At 42.9% G+C, this 21,932-nt stretch overlaps 1 protein-coding gene across 1 annotated transcript in view; it reads right to left on the reverse strand.

Annotated features, from left to right (window-relative positions):
* atrnl1b (attractin-like 1b) overlaps nt 1-21,932 on the reverse strand; it is an 87,074-nt gene that overhangs the window by 29,427 nt on the left and 35,715 nt on the right. Inside the window, exons 21-26 of the mRNA XM_083687372.1 lie at nt 21,660-21,712; nt 19,047-19,141; nt 18,844-18,922; nt 16,009-16,166; nt 9,477-9,538; nt 4,435-4,513 (exon numbers count right to left, since the gene is read on the reverse strand). Coding sequence (XP_083543498.1) covers nt 4,435-4,513; nt 9,477-9,538; nt 16,009-16,166; nt 18,844-18,922; nt 19,047-19,141; nt 21,660-21,712 — 526 coding nt within the window. The remainder of the gene's footprint in view (nt 1-4,434; nt 4,514-9,476; nt 9,539-16,008; nt 16,167-18,843; nt 18,923-19,046; nt 19,142-21,659; nt 21,713-21,932) is intronic.

Below are 21,932 nucleotides of genomic sequence, written 5' to 3' on the forward strand. Positions count from 1 at the left end.
AGTGTCAAAGTCTCTCTTCCTCTGACAGAGCAGTGTCTCGTCGTGCCCCGTGTTGCTTCTCATCTCCTCTTTAAGCCTCATTCATCTCGTCTTCTCATGTTACCCACGGGCTTAGGGCAAAGAACTGGCTGGAGCGCTAGACCCGCTTCTCCCAGTTGCACTTGGAGAGACACTTCGAGACATTGTAGAGCTTCGCCAACAATGCTAGTTAATTTGGGCCACTATTAATGGCTACGATGTAATCATTCTTCAAAAAGCCTTGTAGTGAAGCACTCAACGACAAGAAGGGTGAAACCTTATTGTTTGTGAACAAGGGGATGGCTTTCAGTCACAGTCAATGGTTTTGTGTGTAAAATGCAACTGAAAAAAACGATAACATGTAGTGTGTGAGTCATCTGTTTTCTTCTACAAGAGCTCGATTGTAAAAGCCTCACCGAGCCTGAATAGAATCGTTTGGGATAAAAGGGGGGGACTCATTTGAGTCGACTTTCGACTTTCTGCCAACCTTCTTACCTCCTGACAATGTCACACACTAATTAATTCAACCTCACTCTGACCCTGACGGGCATAATCATTGTGGAGACAGGCAGACAGACAGACAGATGAACAGACGGTCATTGGGAACTGATGAGAATGCCATTCCACGTCTTTAGTACTCCAGCCATCTCCATAGCGGCCACACACTCGACAAAGACATCTCTGCCACCAGCTGGTTATCACTGTCTCAGAGTGTGCCTTGCTTTCAAATGGTGCATTTCACACGACCCAGTACCCCCTCCCCAAAACTGTAGCTCTTAGAATGACAAACACAAACAACCTCCATGCAGCTCCCGAGGCTAATCCTGTCCAGGAAATGTAGATGGCTTCATCCTTCCATTTTGTTGTCGTCCTTTGAGGACTGATGTTTTGGGAGGAGTCACGCTTTCGTTTTTCATGGGAGCTTCAAGGTAGCGTTTGAGAGAGGGATTGATTAGGTCAGCTGCTGCCAGCTGGTGATAGCTCGACGCATTAAACTCACGTAAGGACATCAGGGCGCTTGAGGTTGTTCTGAAGGCACATCTGTAGGTGAGGAGAGACCTAGATGTTTCTCGTCACCATTATCTAAACATGTGGTCTGTGCAAAAATGTTTTTGCATCATCAGTAATGGAAATCATTCCAGTGTATACTGATACAGTGTATTTTTTTTGAATAAATATGTGGCTCTTAATTTTTGGCAATTGCTTGAAATTATACAACAACTTTTATAACTTGTTGGTAACAATCGATTGCTTGAATTCATGCAATGAATCCCCAAGTGTCCAATGAGTAATTCCTAGGTAATGATCCGAGGTAATTATGACTGTATACAATTATTTTTCACACCCTACAGTGAAACACATGATGTAGATTTGCTCTATAGGACTTGCGTTCATTTAGGCTTACAACTCAGCTAGATAAACCTAAATGACCGTGTATTCCTGGAGCTTCAATCCTCGATTCACAGCATCGCTATAAAGATGTTTCGCATCACTACAAAGATGTTCCACTTTGTCTTTCAAAGAAAGTGAGAGACTCAGAACATCAAGAGAGAACATCTAATTGACGTAATCGTAGCGCAAGCCACATGGAGTAAACACAAAAAAGCAAACAGAAATGTGTGCACACAACGTGAATGATGTGATTCTATTCAGCATCAAGAAAATAACGATGTGGAATAATGAAGATGCTGCAACTTTGTGTTCATTAAACACAAAGAAAGGAACAGTTCAGGAAGAATTGCTCAGCAACTGCGTTCACACTGCCTAAAAAGCACAAGTGCATAAAAATGTAATAAGTTGATAACTCCATTGTGAAAGAATAAGAGTAGACACATGTTACATGTTAGTCACATGTCTATACTGTGTTTAAAGCAAGTCCGGTGCAAGTAAGTTTACAATCTGCTGACAAGAAACTTCAAAGCAAGTGTCACCTGGAAGAAGAAGAAGAGGGGAGAAATGAGTGTGAGTGTTGATCGGGCAAAATGTCTGGTGCTGTAAGCCTTTCTCCCCTCTCGTCTACTGGGGGGAGGCAACCCTATTAAGGGAATCAAAGAGAAGCTCTCGCGCAGTTGTCTTGTGTACTGACGATATTTGAATTTCAAAGTAAGTTTCCACTGTTTGATCTCCCAGCCAAAATGATTGTCGTCGACCAAGGCATTTCCATAAACGGGACTGGGAACGTATAATCTGCTTCCAGGTAACATTTTTTAATTAACCCAGACATGAGTAACAGATTGCAGAGCAGTGATCTGGGAGGCAGACCCATGGCTATTAGTTTGATTCCACACCTTATGAAAAAGGGTATTTCTGTTTGTTTCTTTTGGATTTGTAATACAATGCACACCAAGGCACCGTTTTCTACCAGCTACATGTAGGACGTGTGTTGATTTCTTTGATGTATGTACCAGAAAGTACCCATCATTATCACAATTTTACCTGTAAATACTTGTGAAAACAAAATACTGTAAAATATTTAAATGTCCTCAACCCCCCTGAGCATAAACACTACATTAAGCTGGGATAGGCGTGAGACATGGAGTGCGAGGTATGACATAACACCTATGTTACTTGTGATATGTTCGAAAAGTTGCCATTGTTATGTAGGCTGCAAGGCGGGTGTCATGTAGCCTGTGTCAGAGGGGGATATTAAGTGTATATATATACACACATACATATATATATATATATATATATACACAGTTTGAGTAGTGTCATATTATCTGCAAAGGGGAAAACATTTCAGTCTGCTGAGAAGCACAATCACCTGCCTGTCCTTGACAAGTGAAACATGCCAAATCATCGGGCATCTTATTTCAGCTCCTACTCCATCAAAAGCAAAACAAACTAAAGGAGGAAAGGGAAAAGGGGCATCTTTCAAAGCAATTTATTTTTCTTGGAGTGCCTCCCTAAACTTTTCAATCATTCGAAATTAAAAGATAAAACAATCTTTCTTCTTTTTTCTTTTTTTTCTCGGCTGCTGGAGGGCAGCAACAAACAGATGATATGAATTCCAGGAGCGGAGCGGAAAAGTGAGCAGAATTTTAATGGCCGGAGCCCATCTGCCCACATTAATCCTTATTGACTTTAATTCTTTTGGATGAGTATGATTCTGTGGCACGGCAGTCATCACTCATGTTTATTTTCATATATCAATTAGTTAATAAAAATAAAAAAAAGAAAGAAAGAAAAAAAAAAAAAAAAAGCCCTTGATTACCAATGTCAACTCCCTCCACCGCAAAGGAGAAATGCATTTATGGGAGTTATAATACACTTATTAGTAGATTTGCAGGTCATACTGTTGGCTGAGCATCAAATTAAATTAAACTGGATTGGTAGCCTTCAATCCTCTCACAACTGCCACGGGCATTTGTCTTATAATACGTGACTCTTATCTTATTTTATTACACGATATATCTATATTTGTTGATGTTGTTGTTGTTTTGTGATTATTAATAGTAGTAGTAATATTATTATTTAATGTATTGTTATATTATCTTATGTTGTTCTGATATATAGCTGTCTAAAGATGTTCTGTAAAGATATTCTGTATGTGTTTTATCTATGTGGACCCCAGGAAGAGTAGTGGCTGCCTGTGCAGCATCTTATGGGGATGATAAACAAATAAACAAATTTGGCATATACTATACGCGCTCCAAAATGTATTTTCATCCACCTGCACTCACTCACTCTCCTGCCCACGATCTCTCTTACCATTTTTCACTCTTTCTGACAATCATCTCTCTCTGATCTCTTTTCGACACTCCATCTCATCTTCCAGCACCCCATCTTTCATACTCAGTTTTTAATTCCACTTCAAAAGAATTGTCTTTCCTTCTTTCTCCAACCCCTTCACTCCACCCCTCTCCCTCTCCCCCTCTCTCCCTCTCCCTCTCTCTCTCATGAACATCTGCTCGCTGGGTCTGCATCACTGGGTCTGAGGAGCAGGCTAGAGCTCCGTTTATGAGCTTCACCAACAGCTGCCCCAGTGATTCCTCACTCAGCTCCACTCCGTTCTATTTTAGAGGCCTCTTTGTCAAAGCTAAATGGCTCATGAGGATCCATGATTAAGAAAATGAGCATGTTTGTCAGCACTGGGGGGGGCCACAGGGGCAAAGGGAACGTATTCACGTTGCTAGGGCCACAGGGGCAAAGGCAGCTTACCTCATTGATCAAGCAAAGTGAAATAAAACTCTGGTTATTGGATAGAAAGCTGAAAAGAGGAATGTGTGACTCAGAGAGTAGGGAGGAGTAGAAGTGACCTAGAGATGTGACTTAGAGGGCTGGCAGGGGTGGAGGTGACTCAGACAGGTGAGAGGGGTGGAGTTGACAGAGAGGTAACTCAGAGAGCTGTGTTGGGTGGAGGTGACAGGGGTGGAGGTGACAGGGGTGGAGGTGGAGCTGTGAGCTGTGACTTACTTCTCTGCGCCTCGAAGCCCAGCAGGTCTGTTTGATCTTCCACACCACCGCAGCCACCAGCAACAGGGACAGGAAACAGCTGAGGGTGGAGAAAAAGGGCAGCTGTCAATCAAAGGTAAGGTCTAAGCCAGACAGACTAGGGTCTTGTGGGGACGAATATGACTCTCGCAGGTGACACATACAACAAATCAGTTTGGAGACCGCAAATCAAAGCAGAGTATGTATCACACCCGAGTATGAATAGAACTGTAGAAATACATGTGCGCTTGAACATGCTTGTCCAGCATGCTGGATGGGCTGGATTTGTACTTTTGGGACTATTCAGTTGGTTCCATTATGCCAGGCAAGCTAGATCAAGCACACCTCTAATACCGAGGTCTAATATATATATATATATATATATATATATATATATATATATATATATATATATATATATATATATACATACATACATATATACATACATACATATACTGTACCTTCTTTAAGTATTCAGACCCCTTCACTTTTTCCACATTTTGTTGTGTTATAGACTCAATTTAAAATGGATTAAATTAAAAGAATTTTCCAAAGCGAAAACACGTTTTTTTAAATTTCAGTAAATTGATTAAAATTGAAATACAGAAATACCTCATGTACATAAGTATTCAGACCCTTTGCTATGACACTCTTAAATCACAAATCACTCAATAAGTTGAATTGAGTCCATCTTAATGCAATGATAATAGTTTAGTAATTTTGGAATTAATATCATTGTTTTTATAGGGTCTCTGATTTGCATAGGAATCAATTACCCAGTCATTCTGGGGTATTGTGTGTGGATTGATGGCAAATTATTTTAAGGGTCTGAATACTTTCCAAAGGCACTGACATTATTTTTGACCAGTAAACGGTTAAACATATGTAAACAATATACAGTACACAAATGATATACAGTAATTAGCCACATGGTCGTTTGTTGTGATAAAGCCCTGCTGGGAAGCAAAATTGATTATGGGCTCCAACTTCATTATCCTGATGACGGCGTTTTAGCAGGTTTCAGATTCATCGTCCTATTTCTGTCCCGTGGAAAGTCACAGACAGTGCCCTTTAAGGCATATGATTTACACTAGCCACATCCTGTGGTCCTCTCTCTCTCTCCAAGGCTGTCAATCTACTACTGCAGGCAGGTCGCCTTGACCACTTTAAATCTGGAACATGAGGTTAACTACTTATTACACCAATCTGCATGTCTGAAGGGTCGACAAACCACACGGAGAGATTGAATTCTGCAGCCTCTAAGGCATCGGCTCACTTTGCACCCGCCAAGGTCTATCCGATGGTCACGGTTTAAAGTAGGGGGGGCAAGTAATACACTTCAAACAGCTGGCCCCTCAAATGTGTTCTAATCGCTAAAGCCAAGAATGAGCAGCCTATAGCAAAACAGAGCAGCTGCCTAGGACTGCATTTGGAGAGATATGCTCCTGTTGGTAAACATCTCCTCCTGTGAAATTAATTCATGGGTTCACATGGTCCGGGAGGATGACGGAACTCCTTTCATGCTTTCAAAAAAAGACGCCCGCCATCTTGGACGCGTTTGAAGATAATGCCGAATGAGGGACAAAAAAAAAGGGGGAGAAGACTTGAATGGGACGATTATGTTGCGGAGCGACAGAAATCCCCCGTCAGATCTGTCGCTTTCATCCTGGGTATTTCAGACAGTAAACAGGATTTAATCCTCTTTGCTGTTCCACCTGCCATCGCTGTTAATAAGAGGAATGCGACAATTAAAAAGGTTTTGGGGAAATGAACGGAGGTCAGGTTTCTGGGTGAACCAGACTTGGGTTGTACCGTGTTCAGTGGAGTGCCTTTGGGCCAAGCTAAGTGAGCCATGTGACATTGGTGGTGTGGACTTCAGATATTTGCCTGATAGAGAAGCACGAGAAACTGAAATCCAGTGATCAGGATGCATCTAAAAAAATATACACACTAACATCAAAACTGTATGTCTTGTATTGTGGTTCAAAGCTCATGCAAAAACATGAGAACACACACACACACACAAACAAAAACATGAGAACACACACACACGCACACGCACACAGGCTAATGCGCCTCATCTTCCTCCAGCAGAGAGAGTTGGAGTAAACTTGCGTGTGATTCCGTTAATTAGCAACATTTAGCTAGATAAGCTTGAACTTCCTCTGCACTCATTAACTCAGTCACTTAAAGAAACCTCTCCAACCCCCTCGAGCAAAGAGAGCTGTTCCACCAGAAAAAACAACAACATTAAGGATGTTTACTCTCTAGAAAATATTAAAGCCCACTTAGTGAGGGATGTTTACGATGCAGCGTGAAAAGTTCCACCAGGACGACTTCCCTAAAGAGGGGGAGGAAATTGAACACTGCTCACATCCACGGCGACAAACTGACTACAATTTGAATTCTGTCCCCCCACTCAACGTGAAGCGACAGGGGTGGGTGCTACTGATCGGCCATGACGGGGACTGGCTATGCGCCTCCGGGAGCTGCTTTAGACATCAGAGAACTGCTGAACGCAACAGGGGAGAGGCACAAACCAAGCCTAGTGTGGCGAGAGGGAGGGGGGGGAGAGAGAGAGTGTGTGTGTGTGTGTGTGGGGGGGGGGCAGACACAGACTGAGAGAAAGTAAAAAAAAAAAAAAAAAAAAAAAAAAAAAGAGGGAAGCGCGAAGGAGAGTGAGCGAGTGAATGAATGAGCGAGTGAGTGAGTAAGTGAGAAAGAGAGAGAGAGAGAGAGAGAGAGACAGAAAAAGAAAAATTGACGCATTTCTCCCCACAGGCCTGGCTCTCCCCCTCTCTCCATCTCATCTGAGCTTGCGAGGCTTTGCGGGGTGAGCTGGCATTTTGTCATCACACTGATGATTCGGTTTCCTGCGGTCTCATCTCCCATCTGTAGGGTGACAGTGGCCCCCCTCTAGAGCCTGTGACAGCCAGGCTAGGCCGAGCCTTGTACGGGACCCGGGCTGTTGCACCAGCTTTCCCTGCTACGCAGAAGAGATTGGCTCCTCAATCAAAAAACCCATCACTCTGGCCTACAGGGCAAGGTTAGGGGGGGTGTAATGACACAGAGAGGTCCGCCAACACAATCTGTGGCCAACTCCCACCTGATCCAAAATGGCCACACAGTTGCGCCAGGAGTACATGACGCTGAAAATAAGAACAGAGGAGGAATGCGGGAACATTTGATATTCCTAGAAGTGCGACAAGTTTTCAGAGAGCTTGATAGAAGAATTGAGACTATAACTGGGGGGGGAAAAACAACTAGCCTCAAGAAGAAATTGTCCTCAGCACAAGGAAAGCATGATGTGAAATTGATGGATGGCAAAATAGAGTCATTCTCCCTTGTCTTCAAATGAAACATTAAATGCACAGTCAGAAAACAAGATACCTATAAAAGGCGTTGTGGAAAAGCTGTTTACGATGTTGGAGAAAGTGCTCCAATTTGAACCCGATGGCCGTAATAGCACAAGCCAGCCACTGAATTGAGCAAATGGATTCCAGTGATTGAACCGAATGCATTAACTCACAAAAATGATAGAGAGAATGCTAAAAATCCATTTCACTGCAGGGGAATGGAGTTGACCCTTTGCTTACATTAAATACTCTGTAATTTTAGCTTGGGAAATTGTGAATTTTCTTAATCAACGATGCCTTTTTTTCCAAGAAGACAGTGTTTTATAAACCAGTGGCAGATACGTTAGCTGGCTTCAGTCAGATGGGTCATAATTGGCCTTTATACATTTTTTAATAACACCCTTTAGGAGGCTGGAAAGTCACTCTGCTGTCAACTTCACACATTTAGAGAATTCTGTTTGGGAAGCGACACAAACAAAGGCTTTTCTCTCTTCTTTTTTTTTTTTAATGAAAAGGGCCATTAGTGATGTCACCGGGTGTATGATGATAGGTTGGGGTGACCTCAAGGCTCAAATGTCCTCTGGTGACATGTGAGTGTCAGCTCTCCTTAACATGGCTTACGATAACACCACTTTTTTTTTTCCGCTTTTAGTCGAATTTCCTCCCAAGAATTCCCGCGGCAGGCTATTTCACAGCTAATGTGATGCGATGGATGTGGGTGATAAGCAAGTGCATGACGTGTTGGGGGAGATGGAATGTGGACTGCAGGTAATGGGGGTCTGCCTGGGGTTTAGACTGTCTTTCTCTGTCTTTACAGGTGCACAGTCACCCTACAGGGGGGATGGGTCTGGGGCCTGTGGGCTGAGACTGCTCACACCGCACTGGGGTAAAAGAGACACGCACACAACCATGTGCATGCAACCATGCGCGCACACACACACACACACACACACACACACACTAAATGCACAGACCTAAGTGCACACACACACACACACGCACAAATAGTGCACAGAAAGTCTCACAAACACACACCCATGCACTTGGCTGCATACACACTACACACTACACACACACACACACACACACACACACACACACACACACACAATACCTTCAGTCCTCCCTAGCCCTGTGTCAGTGTGTGTTAGCATTGTGCACTAGCTTGTCCACAGCAGGGTCCCAAACGGACACCAGGAAGTCTACGCCATCTCTCACAGTGACCAGCTACGACAGGGAGACCAGAATCACACCCGTCCACGGCGACCAGCTATGATGGGGAGACTAGAATCCTACCCGTCCACACAGTGACCTCAGGCTAAACGGTGTTACCGTGGTTAAAAACAGGGGTTCTTCCAACTTTTCGACGGACATCGTTATTCTCCAATTCACTCAGTTGGGGCCTGTGTCTCTTCGCCACCTGGGGGCTACAGAAGGTCTTAAGCTGCCTAAACACGACACAACTCGACACGGTACGACGAGAATAGAATTCCGTTAAACGGTGCGTTTCTGTCACTTCAGGATGTTTGGCCTGGGTCGAATGCGCGTTTGGCACAATCAAAGATGTGTTGATATTGATCGGGAGCTCGCAAATCAGTAGTCCAGATACTGGGGGTCCGTGTGTACGCAAAGTGTGTAAGTGAGCGTACGCACACCACTTCTCACCTGAAAAACGTCACGAAGAACTGGACCAGGTCCATGATGCTGTTGTGCTGAGAGAAGGCAATCTGTGAAAAAGAGAAGAGAGAGAAGGAAGGAGGGAGAGAGAGAGAGAGAGAGAGAGAGGAGTGGAGAAATCACGATGAGAGGCTAAATCATTTTTCTCCCATGTTTTAAAAGATACTTAATTCTGTTGTTACATAAGGCATATATTACAACGCGCTTTCCACTAATTCACTATTCATGCGTTTCACAGTGCAACATTATACTCAGTGGAGGTCACACCATTTGATGCTGATCTCAGGTCAGTTACAAGAAGAAGAAAAAACTGTCCTAGCCGGTTCCCCAAAGAAGATGATCGGAGGTTATTGTTGTGTTTGAGCTTTGTGTAAATCTTTATTTTACAGCCCCTCTGAATTCCCTTCAAATGATGTGTTCATATTGTTATACATTTGTATTATTCAGGAATGACTCCTATGTTACTGAGGTATTCACTGAGAGAAAATACAAAAAAGGTAATGGATGGTTTGTTATTCTGTGATGTTTCTGGCTGAGTAGAAGAGGTTAAATGCAATCTAACCTGCATTACAGGGTTTGGGTTAGCGCCTAACATTTTTAGAGAAATTAAAAGAGAAAAAAAACTGGTTTGGGTTTTGGAATTGCCATCCCAGGGAGACGTTGAGCGCATCATACATTGCATGTAGGAATATGTACAAGCCAGTGCAGTATCTGTATGTATGTATGCATGCATGTCTCTCTGTATTTGTTTATGTCTGTGTCTGTGTATCTATGTGTGTGTGTGTGTGTGTGTGTGTGTGGTATGTATCTCTGCATGTCTCAGTGTGTCTTGGTCCTTGTATGTGTTAGAGATAAGGAGATGGGTAAGTTGACCACAAAATAATGACAGTGTTGATATTACGGTGTGCGCCATCTTGTTTTATATTTTAAAGCATAAATAGTGAATAGCTGTGACTCCTTCCATCACAAATTAGAGAAGCTGCACATTCTCCAATCATGATAAGGCATTGGTGAAGTCCACCAAGGGTAGCTGATGTCTAGCTTTTTCCCCAATTCAGTAGTAGGAGACATGTGTTACCCCTCAGCTGAAGTTGGCATTAAACAGTACTTTTCATACCGGTCATTGGAATACACTCAGGTCATTGGAACCTTCCAATAGGCATATGCTCTAGCATACACCAAGCACACACAAATGCACTGCTCGTTGGAAATGTATTTAAAACGCACATCTCATTAGTAGTATAATAACCCATTGCAAAAGTACAGTAGCTTCTTCCAACGAACCCACGACTCTTGAAATGGCCCCCCATATTTTCATCCATAAGAGCAAAAGCTAGTTTGGCACCCAAAATACTAGCATATCATTCGAGTACATAACAACACTGTTGAAGGACCACTAAAAAGTAACAGGCAATTGTCCAGGAAAGCACATCCGCTGCCTTGGTGGACGCTGATGAGTTTAATCCGATGTCAAACACTCAAAACAGCCACGAGATAATGGAGTGGCTATCTGCCCTGCCTTCATTAGAGTGGCTCTGTGGCCAAACCCGAGGGTTAAATTAAGTTATGAGAGGCCGTATCGTCTACGGTAGTCATTGTCTCGATCCGTAGCTCTCCGTCCTTCACTCGCACGCACAAACGCAGTGTACTCCTGCAAGCACAACAGTCCCCTGCTCTGACTGATGTCATGCAAACAGTAACACAACATCCAAGGACACAAAAGACCTCAAGGCAGGATAAAGGCACTGTAGCTTTCAAAATGTGAGTCACTGTAAAAAAGAGCAAAAATAAAAGCAGTTTTGGTGACTTTCTCTGTAATTGACGAGTCATAGGTTGTGACAGGGGCGCATTCATAGAAACTTGGGAGTTTGGCTTTGATGGTGTGTAGGTGACGGTTGCGTGTCTGTTTGAGAATGCATGCGATGCCGCTTCGGAAAAGTGGGGTCAGTGGATCGGGGTCTGGTCACCGGGGTCCCCCCGTTCCCTCACAGCGCCTCCACATCATCACAAACCTTTCACCTTTGACCTCCCCCCTCCAGCGCCATTAAGTTAACAATGACAACTAATCAACAATTACTTTGTGTTCAACAGTTACTAACATGATTCAACTGCACACTACTGAGATACGCGGGTCTTTTCACAATACGGTCGGGGGTCGATTCAATTTGTGACTAGTACTCGTGGTTTTCACATAGGTCAGAGCAATACGGTTGGGGGCAAATTCCATTTCAATTCATGTCATTCAGGAAATCAATTGGATTTCAGTTCATACATTGAAAACGATCCAAAATCGTCTTAAAGCTTCTCTCAGTTCATACTTTGAATTCCCGCTTAATTTCCTGAACCAACTACAAATTAAATGGAATTGACCTTTGCATTGATCTATGAGAATAAAGGGTCCAAGATGTCTTTCTACAACACTGAGCACTATGATTAGATACAACATTGGGTCAGTCCACCTTTCTTTTTTTGCGGGGGACTATAGAGTTGCTAAAAAGGGGTTCGTGTGCAGTGTCGCAGGTGTCCGTCCACCTGTCCACACAGACAGCACTTTCTTTCCCCTATCCAGTTTCCCCAATCCAGATGTTCCCCGATGGACATGGTCGCCGGACACAAGTCACTGCTCTCGTATCTCCAGTCTCAAATTCCACCCCCTTATCCACGCCAGCATGTTCTCTAATGTGAGCTTGGCGAGAGAGAGAGAGAGTGAGAGATAGAGAGAGAGAGAGAGAGCGAGAGATAGAGCTGATCCTGTTACAAAAGCCATTTGATTTAATGATGTTCTATCTTGGATTGTAAATAAGTGACTCGGTTGTATGGGAAATCTAATAGAAAACTATAACTGGGCTGATGTTACCTAACACAGATGGAGTGACCTCAGAGATATTAACCTTCCCCGGAGCACTCATCTAACCTACCATGGAAGCACAGGAGAAGCAAATATAAAAATCAATACATAGGAGCAGCCTAGTTCCTGGGGAATATCCTCCTCAGTCACCAGATATTGACACATACCTGTGACGTGAGGGTTTTTATTATATTAACCAATGAACACATTAACCTGTGACACCCATTGTGGAACACTGTTGTGGTTCAACAGTAATAATGCATTTGGCCATTTTAAAGCTAAGAGCACAGATAGCAGGAGGGTCAAAGTCATTTTTGACACTAGGACAGTCGTAGGTCCATATAAATAATTAACAGGAACACAAAACATAAATAAACTCAATGTTTATGATACTCTATGTTTAATGTACCCTAACATGTTGGTGTTATTATGGTACATTTTTATAGAAAATAAAGATTCCTAATTCCACAAAGGAAAGGTAGAGAGAGAATTAAGACCAGGATGGTCTTGTGATTGATTTGTGAGGGGAGAGTAGTGGAGATGTTTTTAAGGATACAGGAGGGAGCAAAATGTAGAGAAAACAGATGACCAGGGCATGGGAAAGAAATATGGTCAACAGAAAAGGGAAGCAGGTAGAAATCTAACCAGTTGTGAACAATCCAAATGGACAGGACAAACAAGCTGAGAGCAGAAGATGGAAACAAGATACATTTTTTCCGTGAGAAACCCAGGATAAGGGAGAGAGGAAAACCCTAATAAACAATGCACTGGTAGGTGAAGATAAGGTCAACCGTGCCAGGCGCCAGAATCACAGGACTAAACCTAATGAGCTCATCACCAATATGAAGTAACACGAGAACTGTCTTTACAAATAGGAGGGGAAACCGGGCCGTGACGAGATGTAGGAATCGAATGTTATTGGTGGATGCAGCTGGGAAGTATGAATGATTTGCATAGGAGGGAGGTAACCTATTTGAAACTATAAAGCGGTTGACTGAAAGAACAACGTGGTCGCCTTTGCAAATGTGAACGACTTTTATTAATTGTGAATAAAAGTCTCTGGATACACCATCAGCTCTAGTCTTTGGCATTTTTATTTGAAGGTATTTTTTAACATGAAATTCCACCACATTATGTACTGTATGTTTGGAGCATAAGCGGGGGCAACAGTAAATTAGGTCGGGGCCCTCAAATGGCCCCCAGACTGTGTGTTTGATACTTGTGCCTAATAGAGTATGTATAAAGAGCGCAGGACAAGGAGTTCAGGTACCACTGCAACAACTGTAAGCTATTCCACAGGTTAGGAGTTGATAGGTTCGAGATGAAATCTGTGGTCAGTTTTTAAGCACCCTGATTAAATCAATTAAAGTGGGCCTAATTCGAGTTTAGTCAATTAACGGCGAGACAATTTAATTTAATGAATGTTGTTCCACCCTGGACTTTCTGTGTCTGCAACCTTTTTTTTCGATAAAGCTTGGCCAAAGCCCAGAAGTAGTTGAATGAAACCAAATGATCCGATCCTTGATTAAAATAGATATTTGTCCATAGGCTTTAATGTGGGTCTGTGAAACGGACGAGTGTTACATTTGTTTAGTGTGTCATGATTTCAACATTATACATCCCCCCCCCTGGGGGTCAGTATCCTGTCCACTGGAGTGTGATGTGGTCTACGTCCAGCAAGACACGGAGGTGTGAGGTCACCGCGTCAGCCCTGATCTGCGTCTGCTCCACGTCGGGGCCTGAACGGCCACCGCCACCACCACGCACGCCCTGCACGCCCCGCACACCCGCCGGTGGCCAAAGGCTCCCTCCTTCCGCCTCCTGCTGATGTCACCAGGCTGGAGGCGGGACACTCATCCCAGAGGGGAGGGGAGGGGAGAAGGAGGAGCAGGAGCAGGAGTCAGGGGTTGGAGCAATTTTATAGCGGTCACTCAGTCCCCGGGGCGCGCAAGGGGGTGGGGGGCGTGGGGGTGAGTGTGGGAGGGGGGGGGGTGGGGGCATAACGCTACAATAACTCTTGAGTTCTAGGGCTTTGGTTAATTCAGCCCTTGAAACATTCACAGGACCTTTGCTCATGCATTATTACAGGGTGAGTAAAAGCACCCGGAGGAGAAAAGTGACAGAGGCTCGGCTCACAAAATCTTGCATTTACATTCTCTGTGCTTTTTTTGGCGATACAAAGTAAAGTAACTAGATATGCTGTATCTACAGTATCGTCTAGGTAGGTGATTGACTTATGGAGGAAACAACAGCAGAAATCACCAAGGAAATTGCAAAAAAATATCTTCTATTACATGACTTCTAATAAGACCCATATATTGTATAATATTGTATATACATTTATAAACCACACAGTATCTGTGCATTTCCTGTAATCTTTTGTCACTGAAATTGACTACTTATGCATCTTCATACATTTCATAGTTTGGATTTACATATATTTGTTGAAATACTTTCATTTGGGTATCGGCATCTGAAACAAAGTTGTGTTTAATGGACTGCATCTGATCGAATATCAGACAACAAGTCTGTGTGAGCTGAGGAGAGAAACTATTTGTGTGTGTGTCTGTCGATACCATATCTCAAACAGCTCTTGGATTCTGAAGGCCTCTACATTTCAAAGAAGAGTAATGTCCTACGATTTTCCGCCCCAACTTCAATGTTTTCCTCACGATCCTATCAGTCATCGCACATCACTTTCAAACTGTCGTTTTATGGCCGTCATCTAGGGCGTCTGGCAGTGGAAATACATCACCACTTAGGTCCCGCTTCAATTTTATGGATCATAAGACTAAACCATGAATATTTTGTGGAAATGTTTCATCGTTGTTTTAGCGCAAATCTAAATAATTGATAGCTAGGCTGCGATTCTGAGGATCATTAGGCGTTTTTCATGGTGATATATGCTCACTCGTCAAGCGTCTTAAAGAAGCAGGGCTTCTATTTGAAGGGAGGAGTGGGCAATGTTCAATGACGCTTTGCTCTCGCAGGCTGAAAACCAGCTGTGCACCTATGCACGTTCACCATCGGTCATTAAACCTTTAATTGTTATAAATCTCAGTGTGCCCCTTCCACTGCAGGCCTCCATACTAAACATGCACTGTATTTCTATAGTTCAGGTATGGCATCTCCTCCTGCTCTATCTTAAAGGAGAAGGGTGTACGTTTGTTGGGAATCTGCCACCTCGAGCCACCGTCCCAAAATTCAGTTTGAATTTCCAAACAACAACATCCTCCCTAATGATAATATAAACCCCCTGAAATGGACTTGCAGTGTTGGACATTATGTAGTGTTTCTGCCTGCACGCACGTTTCGAAGACGCAGCCACCAGAGACAGAAAGGCGAAAATCGAAACACCCCTGGCAGTAACAACATGTTTAGATGCAGGTAGGACACTCCATTTGATTTGCTTTTTACAAACCATGTTATATACTGGACCTTTAAAATGTCTATTTCTCTCTCTTTAAAATCCATCTTGTCGTAGTTTTCATCATTCACCTTTTACAGAGAGAGATTTGGAAACCAGAGGCTTATCCAATAAGTAGGAACATAGCAGATGGAATAGGGTTCCTTAACCTGATTGTACCACTACTGTCTATAGTTGTGTGTTTTCCATGTTAAAATCAATAAAGGTTTGATCACAGTAAAACAAGATGTGAGGTAGGCCCCTACCTGAATCTTGATTGGCCATGAGAAGTTGCTGACGTAGACATAGAAGGTGATATTGGGGTTGCTTCTGAAGGTAAACTTCTCACAGGAGAAACTGTCCCGGTACTCCTTGATATTGGTCTTGGAAACGATGGGGACCTCCTCTCCGGAGATGGTTCCAGCTGCAGGGGGGAAACCAGGGTTCAGACTGAACAGCTTGGCATTTGAAGGCTCACATTAGTCATTTAGACATTGTGTAGCTGATATATGACATCCTAGTGCTCCACAAAGTCATTGCACAATGATTCAAGTCCGAAAATTGCCAGTTAGGTCAAAGTTTGTGTATTTCTGGGCGATACATTCTATTTTCTTTGCTCCTCGTAAAAAGATTTCCTGCATGCTGTGACGTACAGTATGCCATACAGCTTTGATACAGCTATAGAGGTCCAAAGTGTGACGTGACTAGCCTGTGTAAAGTTAGTCAAATATAACCCTCTGAAACCCCTTCACCCGCTTTTTTTCCAACTGAGTCAAAAAACCTTTCAGCGCATTCAATTGAGAATTGTACCTAACTATAGCTGCTGTTACTTTCCCTATTAGCTACGTGAATGACTAACATGGAGATTGATTACTGCCAATATTATTGTAAATAAATAGGAGTACAACTCACAAATGTTTAACCCTACTATTTTATTTTATTTACTATTTTAACCCTACTATACTGAAAAGCTTTGCAAAGTCAAACATTTGTCAATGATCATCATTTCAACTGACAATCTAGCCACTTCGCCAGCAATGGGAGCTTACAATTTCGAAGGACAAACAAGCTTCTTTTTTTTTTTTAACAAGCATATAACATATTTGTTAAAATGCCAGCTGGATTTTTGTAGATAAACAGGGATGTTTAAGGTTGGAATACAGCAGGTAAAAACAGCCTCATCAGCTTAATTAATGTCTGGGATATTGTCAATACACAGTGTTGCATGGCTAGGTAAATGGTTAGGCATGTAGGGTCGTCTCAAGGATCTACCTGTTGCATTGCTGTCGTTCTGCATTTATACTTTTCACAAACTACGACCAAAATATATGTTGGGCAACAATAGAATATTCATGACGTCTTTGCGACTTGTTGTGTCAAACGACAGTCGCCCTCTGAGCATAAACCATAGTAAAAATCTATGGTATAAGCCAAGTCAACGCAAAATGATGTTTTGCAGAAGCCTTTCCAGCCTACAGCTTCTGCCCACATGTTCTAGTTAAATGGAAATAGTCGACTAAGATAATCCATTGCATTTCTGGCTCATTTCTCTACAAACACACGGAATGTTAGTGCCAAAATTCTGTAAACAAATTAAAACAAATCCACATATATAATTTGATCCGCAAATGCAGATTCAACAGTTCAAATGCTAAAGTGTGATCTTGAAATTATTGGATATCTACACAGAGCAATGCTTTGTGATGTTTATCACTGCTTTCATTTTTTATTCACACATTGCGAGATTGCTTTGCAAAAGTAAGAGCATCAAGACACAAATCTTTAGCCATATTAACAAATGATTTTGCATGTATTCGAATAATGGTTACAATTGTTTGTGTGTGGATAGTAAATTATATTTGTGCTTTGTGTTTTTTTGTTTATGGATCATGGGACACATTTGTGAGTTGTACTATATATTTACAACAATATTGGCAGTCATCTCTCCATAGATGAACGTCACCACTCTGTGCTTCTGTTCTTTGAGTGGTTTCCGAGAAACACCATGACTGGTGTAGGCTTTTAAAAGTTTAGAGTGGTGAGCTCTAAGTACTAAGGTTTTTGCTAGCTTTAACCTCCATACCACTTTTTCCCAAACTGATTTGTATGTTAACTGACAAGAAAGACAAATGGACAGAGGTTTAGAAAGATAGGAAAGCCAAAGGTCCCAGAAATAATGGCTCAGAAAGCCTTCTCTCTATGTTACTTATCCAACCAGAGTCAACCAGTTTTTATTTTCCCCAGATATCAATATGCTATGATTTACTTGATGTCATCCTACATTACATACATATAGTATGTGACCATCAGTACAAATGATAATACAATACATCATCTTATGAAACTGTAGTTACCGGAAGGGGTATGAATTGTATACATGGACAACGTATTTAGATGTTATCAAGCCTCCTGAAATACCTATTTCAGATACAGCACTGCACAAAATATAGCACTCAAAAACCCCAATGGAAAAAAATCTACTTGAGACACTTCAAAAGCCCATTGACAAAGAGGGCACATTGTCCCCCATCTATCAAAACGTCCCTCCATCCACTCACTGGCTCTCAAACATCGCCATTCCCAACCACAGCTCTGAAACAAAAGACTTGAAAATGACAGCTCGAGCATGGCTACGTGCGCACATTTATCTTAATTGAAATCGTGGGGTTTTTTTTTTCAGAAGACGCTTCAGCCCTAGAATTCAGAGCTGTGGTCCTGTCGATTGTGAGGGGGCCCCATTCTCAAGGGAAAGAGTATCTTTAAAGAGAAGGGGACACGGCTCCAGATATTAATGCAGCCCGTTCAGAAAAGGTCGAGGGAGTGGTGGGGGAGGGCACAAGGGAGGTGAAGCCGTTTAAGTGGTGGGAAAATGTCAATGTCGTGGAAAGGCAGAAAGTGGCAGACAAGAGGGGAGCTCAGGAGATAAATAATGAGACGGGACGTGGCTGCAGTGTCCTTGGGTGTCTTTCCTCTGGGGAAACACAAACATGCAGACACAGACACACACACACACACACACACACACGCACACAAACATGCAGACACAAACACACACCAATGATGACAATTTTAATTAGGAGGACGGTACATAAGCACATTACCTGTTGAGCCCACAGACCAGGTGATGTTGAGGTTGAAGTTGTTAGAGGCATTGATAGACATGTCCAAATTCTTGTTGGTCTAGAAATAAAAAAAGGAAGAACGTGTATGTCGGTTTTCAGATTTGGGGCTGGGGCTGTACACAAAAACTGACACAAAACTGACCTTAGATCAGTTAGAGGCAACTCCTACTCGTGCTCCTTACCTGTTCAGGAGTGGCCATGAAGTTGATGGCGGTGTAGTGGTGGTCATCCTCCTGCAGAAGGCTGAAGGTGAACTGGTAGTCTATCAGCAGGTTATCTGTAACATAGAACAAAAGAGAAAAGAAGACTCAGGGAACCAATTGATTCAAATCAACACCTGTAATCAACACACATTTGTTGTGGCTGTGTAATTCTGTATCGAATCACCTTGTGCCTTTCGTGTTCATCTGGAATGCGGTTTGACTGTGCATTCACCATCTAAGGTTAAAGTTCAGGCGCAGTTCTAAAGCTGTGCCAAACACAACAATGCGGCATTGGTTCAAATTCTAAGCAGCAATGCAGCACTTTTCTTTTTTTTTTTTTTTTTTTTAAATGAAGGTTTGTCTGGCTGCACTTTTTTTGATAGTGCTAGCTGCACAATGGTATTCTTACAAACTCCACAATCATTTACGGGATCATATAAACCAACGCTTCGGTCAGTAGACCTTATTCAGAGTTTTAGCTGAAGCTAAACTGCGACATTCGGTACCAGTCAAAAGTTTGGACACAAACTTGCCAAGAGTGTGCAAAGCTGTCATCAAAGCAAAAGGTGGCTACTTTGAAGAATCTAAAATAGAAAACATATTCTGGTTTGTTTAAAACTTTTTTGTTTACTACATAATTCCAGGTGGTACATTAATGTATGTTCAAAATGTTTCGAAATAGTACTTATAGACAAAATGTATATAATCTATGGTCTATGAAAAATGTGTGAGGTGAGTACTTTTCTGGCTTACATAAATGAAACTTCAGGAAACCTTCAGTCAACAAATTACAGTGATTGAGCTAGTTCTATGAGCTCAACATGTAATACAATTATCATACTTGGCTCAATTGCTTTTGAAACATGAGTAATCAGTCCGCACTGATTCAAATCAAAGCAGGGTGTTGGCGTGCAATCAGGGGAGCTCAAACGTGGTCTTCGTGGCTGCTGTTGGCCTCATTGAGATGTGTGTGAGGTGCTGGACGACGTATCGGTGTGCAAAAGCACACTGCGTTCGCTGGGACCTATTGTCTAGACTGGAGCAGGGGCGGGGCGGGGCGGGGGGGGGGGTCCATAATGAATAATTACGCACTGCAGTATAGTGAAGGACACCGTTAAATGCGCAAACACACACACATACGCACACACACAAACTGCCACCAGCTAAGACATCCTGTTCAATATCATTTCTAGTGCACGTAATACCGTCTTTATTACAGTTCTCAAACTTTTTTCCTGAAGAAGGAAACTCACTGACTGACTCACTCACTGGCTGACTGGCTGGCTGACTGACAGAGAGTGACTGACTGAGTGAGTGGGAGTTCTCACTGTCCATGTCATTCATTAGCTCAACCACTCATTCACTTCTTCTGAGGTGCTTGACGTTTTCACAAGTCACCCTGCCGCGCGCGCGCGGGGGGGGGGGGGGGGGGGGCAGGAAATGCATGCAGGGAACTGTAGGAGAATGTATTTGACTAATCAATCTAATTGGGCCATTTTCTCGGGGTGTGACGCAGACTGCTAGGAGAGAGAGGCTGGGGGGGGGAACCAAACTAGATTGGATTGATTGATGCGGCCGGATTGCAGACTGTAGGATAGGATTGGGAGTTTATTTCCGATGGTCCTTCTAGGGTGAATAGTAGTAGACGTCTTCAAGCGGTTGGCGATAAGTTCAGTATTAAAAGGGTTCGATCGTCCCCGGCGATGAGCGTTACTTCAAAATGGCTTCTGCTCGTGACGCCACATGGCACGACTGCCCCCCTACCCCCCCGTGCCACCTGATGCCCTCTCTGCTACTGGCACCCTTTGACGCCCTTCTGCCTGGTTCACATACACACTGTTTTCTCACACCCTGCCAGCCGTCACGCAACGAACACGGACCGCTCGGAGCGGTGGTCTCTTCGACGCCCAGACACCATGCAGACCAGAGAGAGAGGATGATGAGGCTCCGTAGTTTGTTGACAAAAAAATAAAAAAAGTACCGTCATACTGCAAATATCTCTATCGATGAAAGGACCATTTAACACTTGTTGTCAAACTTAACACACTCTGATAGAGCCTGAGTGCTGGTCTCATGAACTTGTAAAGTGGATCTGCTTGTTGACAGTACCAGTCAAAAGTTTGGACACACCTTTCTCATTCAATGGTTTTTCTTTATTTTTTTTAAATTATTTTCTACATTGTAGATGAATATTGAAGACATCAAAACTATGAAGGAACACATATGGAATTATGTAGCAAACCAAAAAAGTGTTAAACAAACCAGAATATGTTTTCTATTTTAGATTCTTCAAAGTAGCCACCTTTTGCTTTGATGACAGCTTTGCACACTCTTGGCAAATTTGTGTCCAAACTTTAGACTTGTACTGTACATAAGACAAGAGTTTATATATATACGTATGTGATCATATATGTGTTCAGCGTGTGTGCGTGTGTCTGTGTGCATGTGTGTGTGTGAGTGACTGAATGTGTGTTTGTATTAAGGGTGTGTGTGTGTGTGTGTGTGTGTGTGTGTGCGTGTTAAATGTGTGTCTGTGCGTGCGCAAGGTGTTATCTCCTGTTGGGGGGACAGATGCTGGAAGAGGATACTCACAGTAACAAGTTCCCCTCAGTGGGTTGCCAAGGTAACGGTTTTCTGAGTCACAACTGCAATACAGAGAAGAGGAGGAAACAGATGAACGTCGGACCAGGAGATGAACAAGCACTTCAACACAGGACGGACGTCACCAAACGTTACTGAAGTGCAGAGCAGGTTGTGTTCGTCTTGACACAAATTTCACCTTCTTTGTTTTTTTTGTTTTTTTTAAACACTCGATGCTGTAAAGTAAAAGTATCACGCTGTAAGGGGGGGGGGGAAACCGTATAC

This window comes from Argentina silus (assembly GCF_951799395.1).
Source record: "Argentina silus genome assembly, chromosome: 16".
Lineage (NCBI taxonomy): Eukaryota > Metazoa > Chordata > Actinopteri > Argentiniformes > Argentinidae > Argentina > Argentina silus.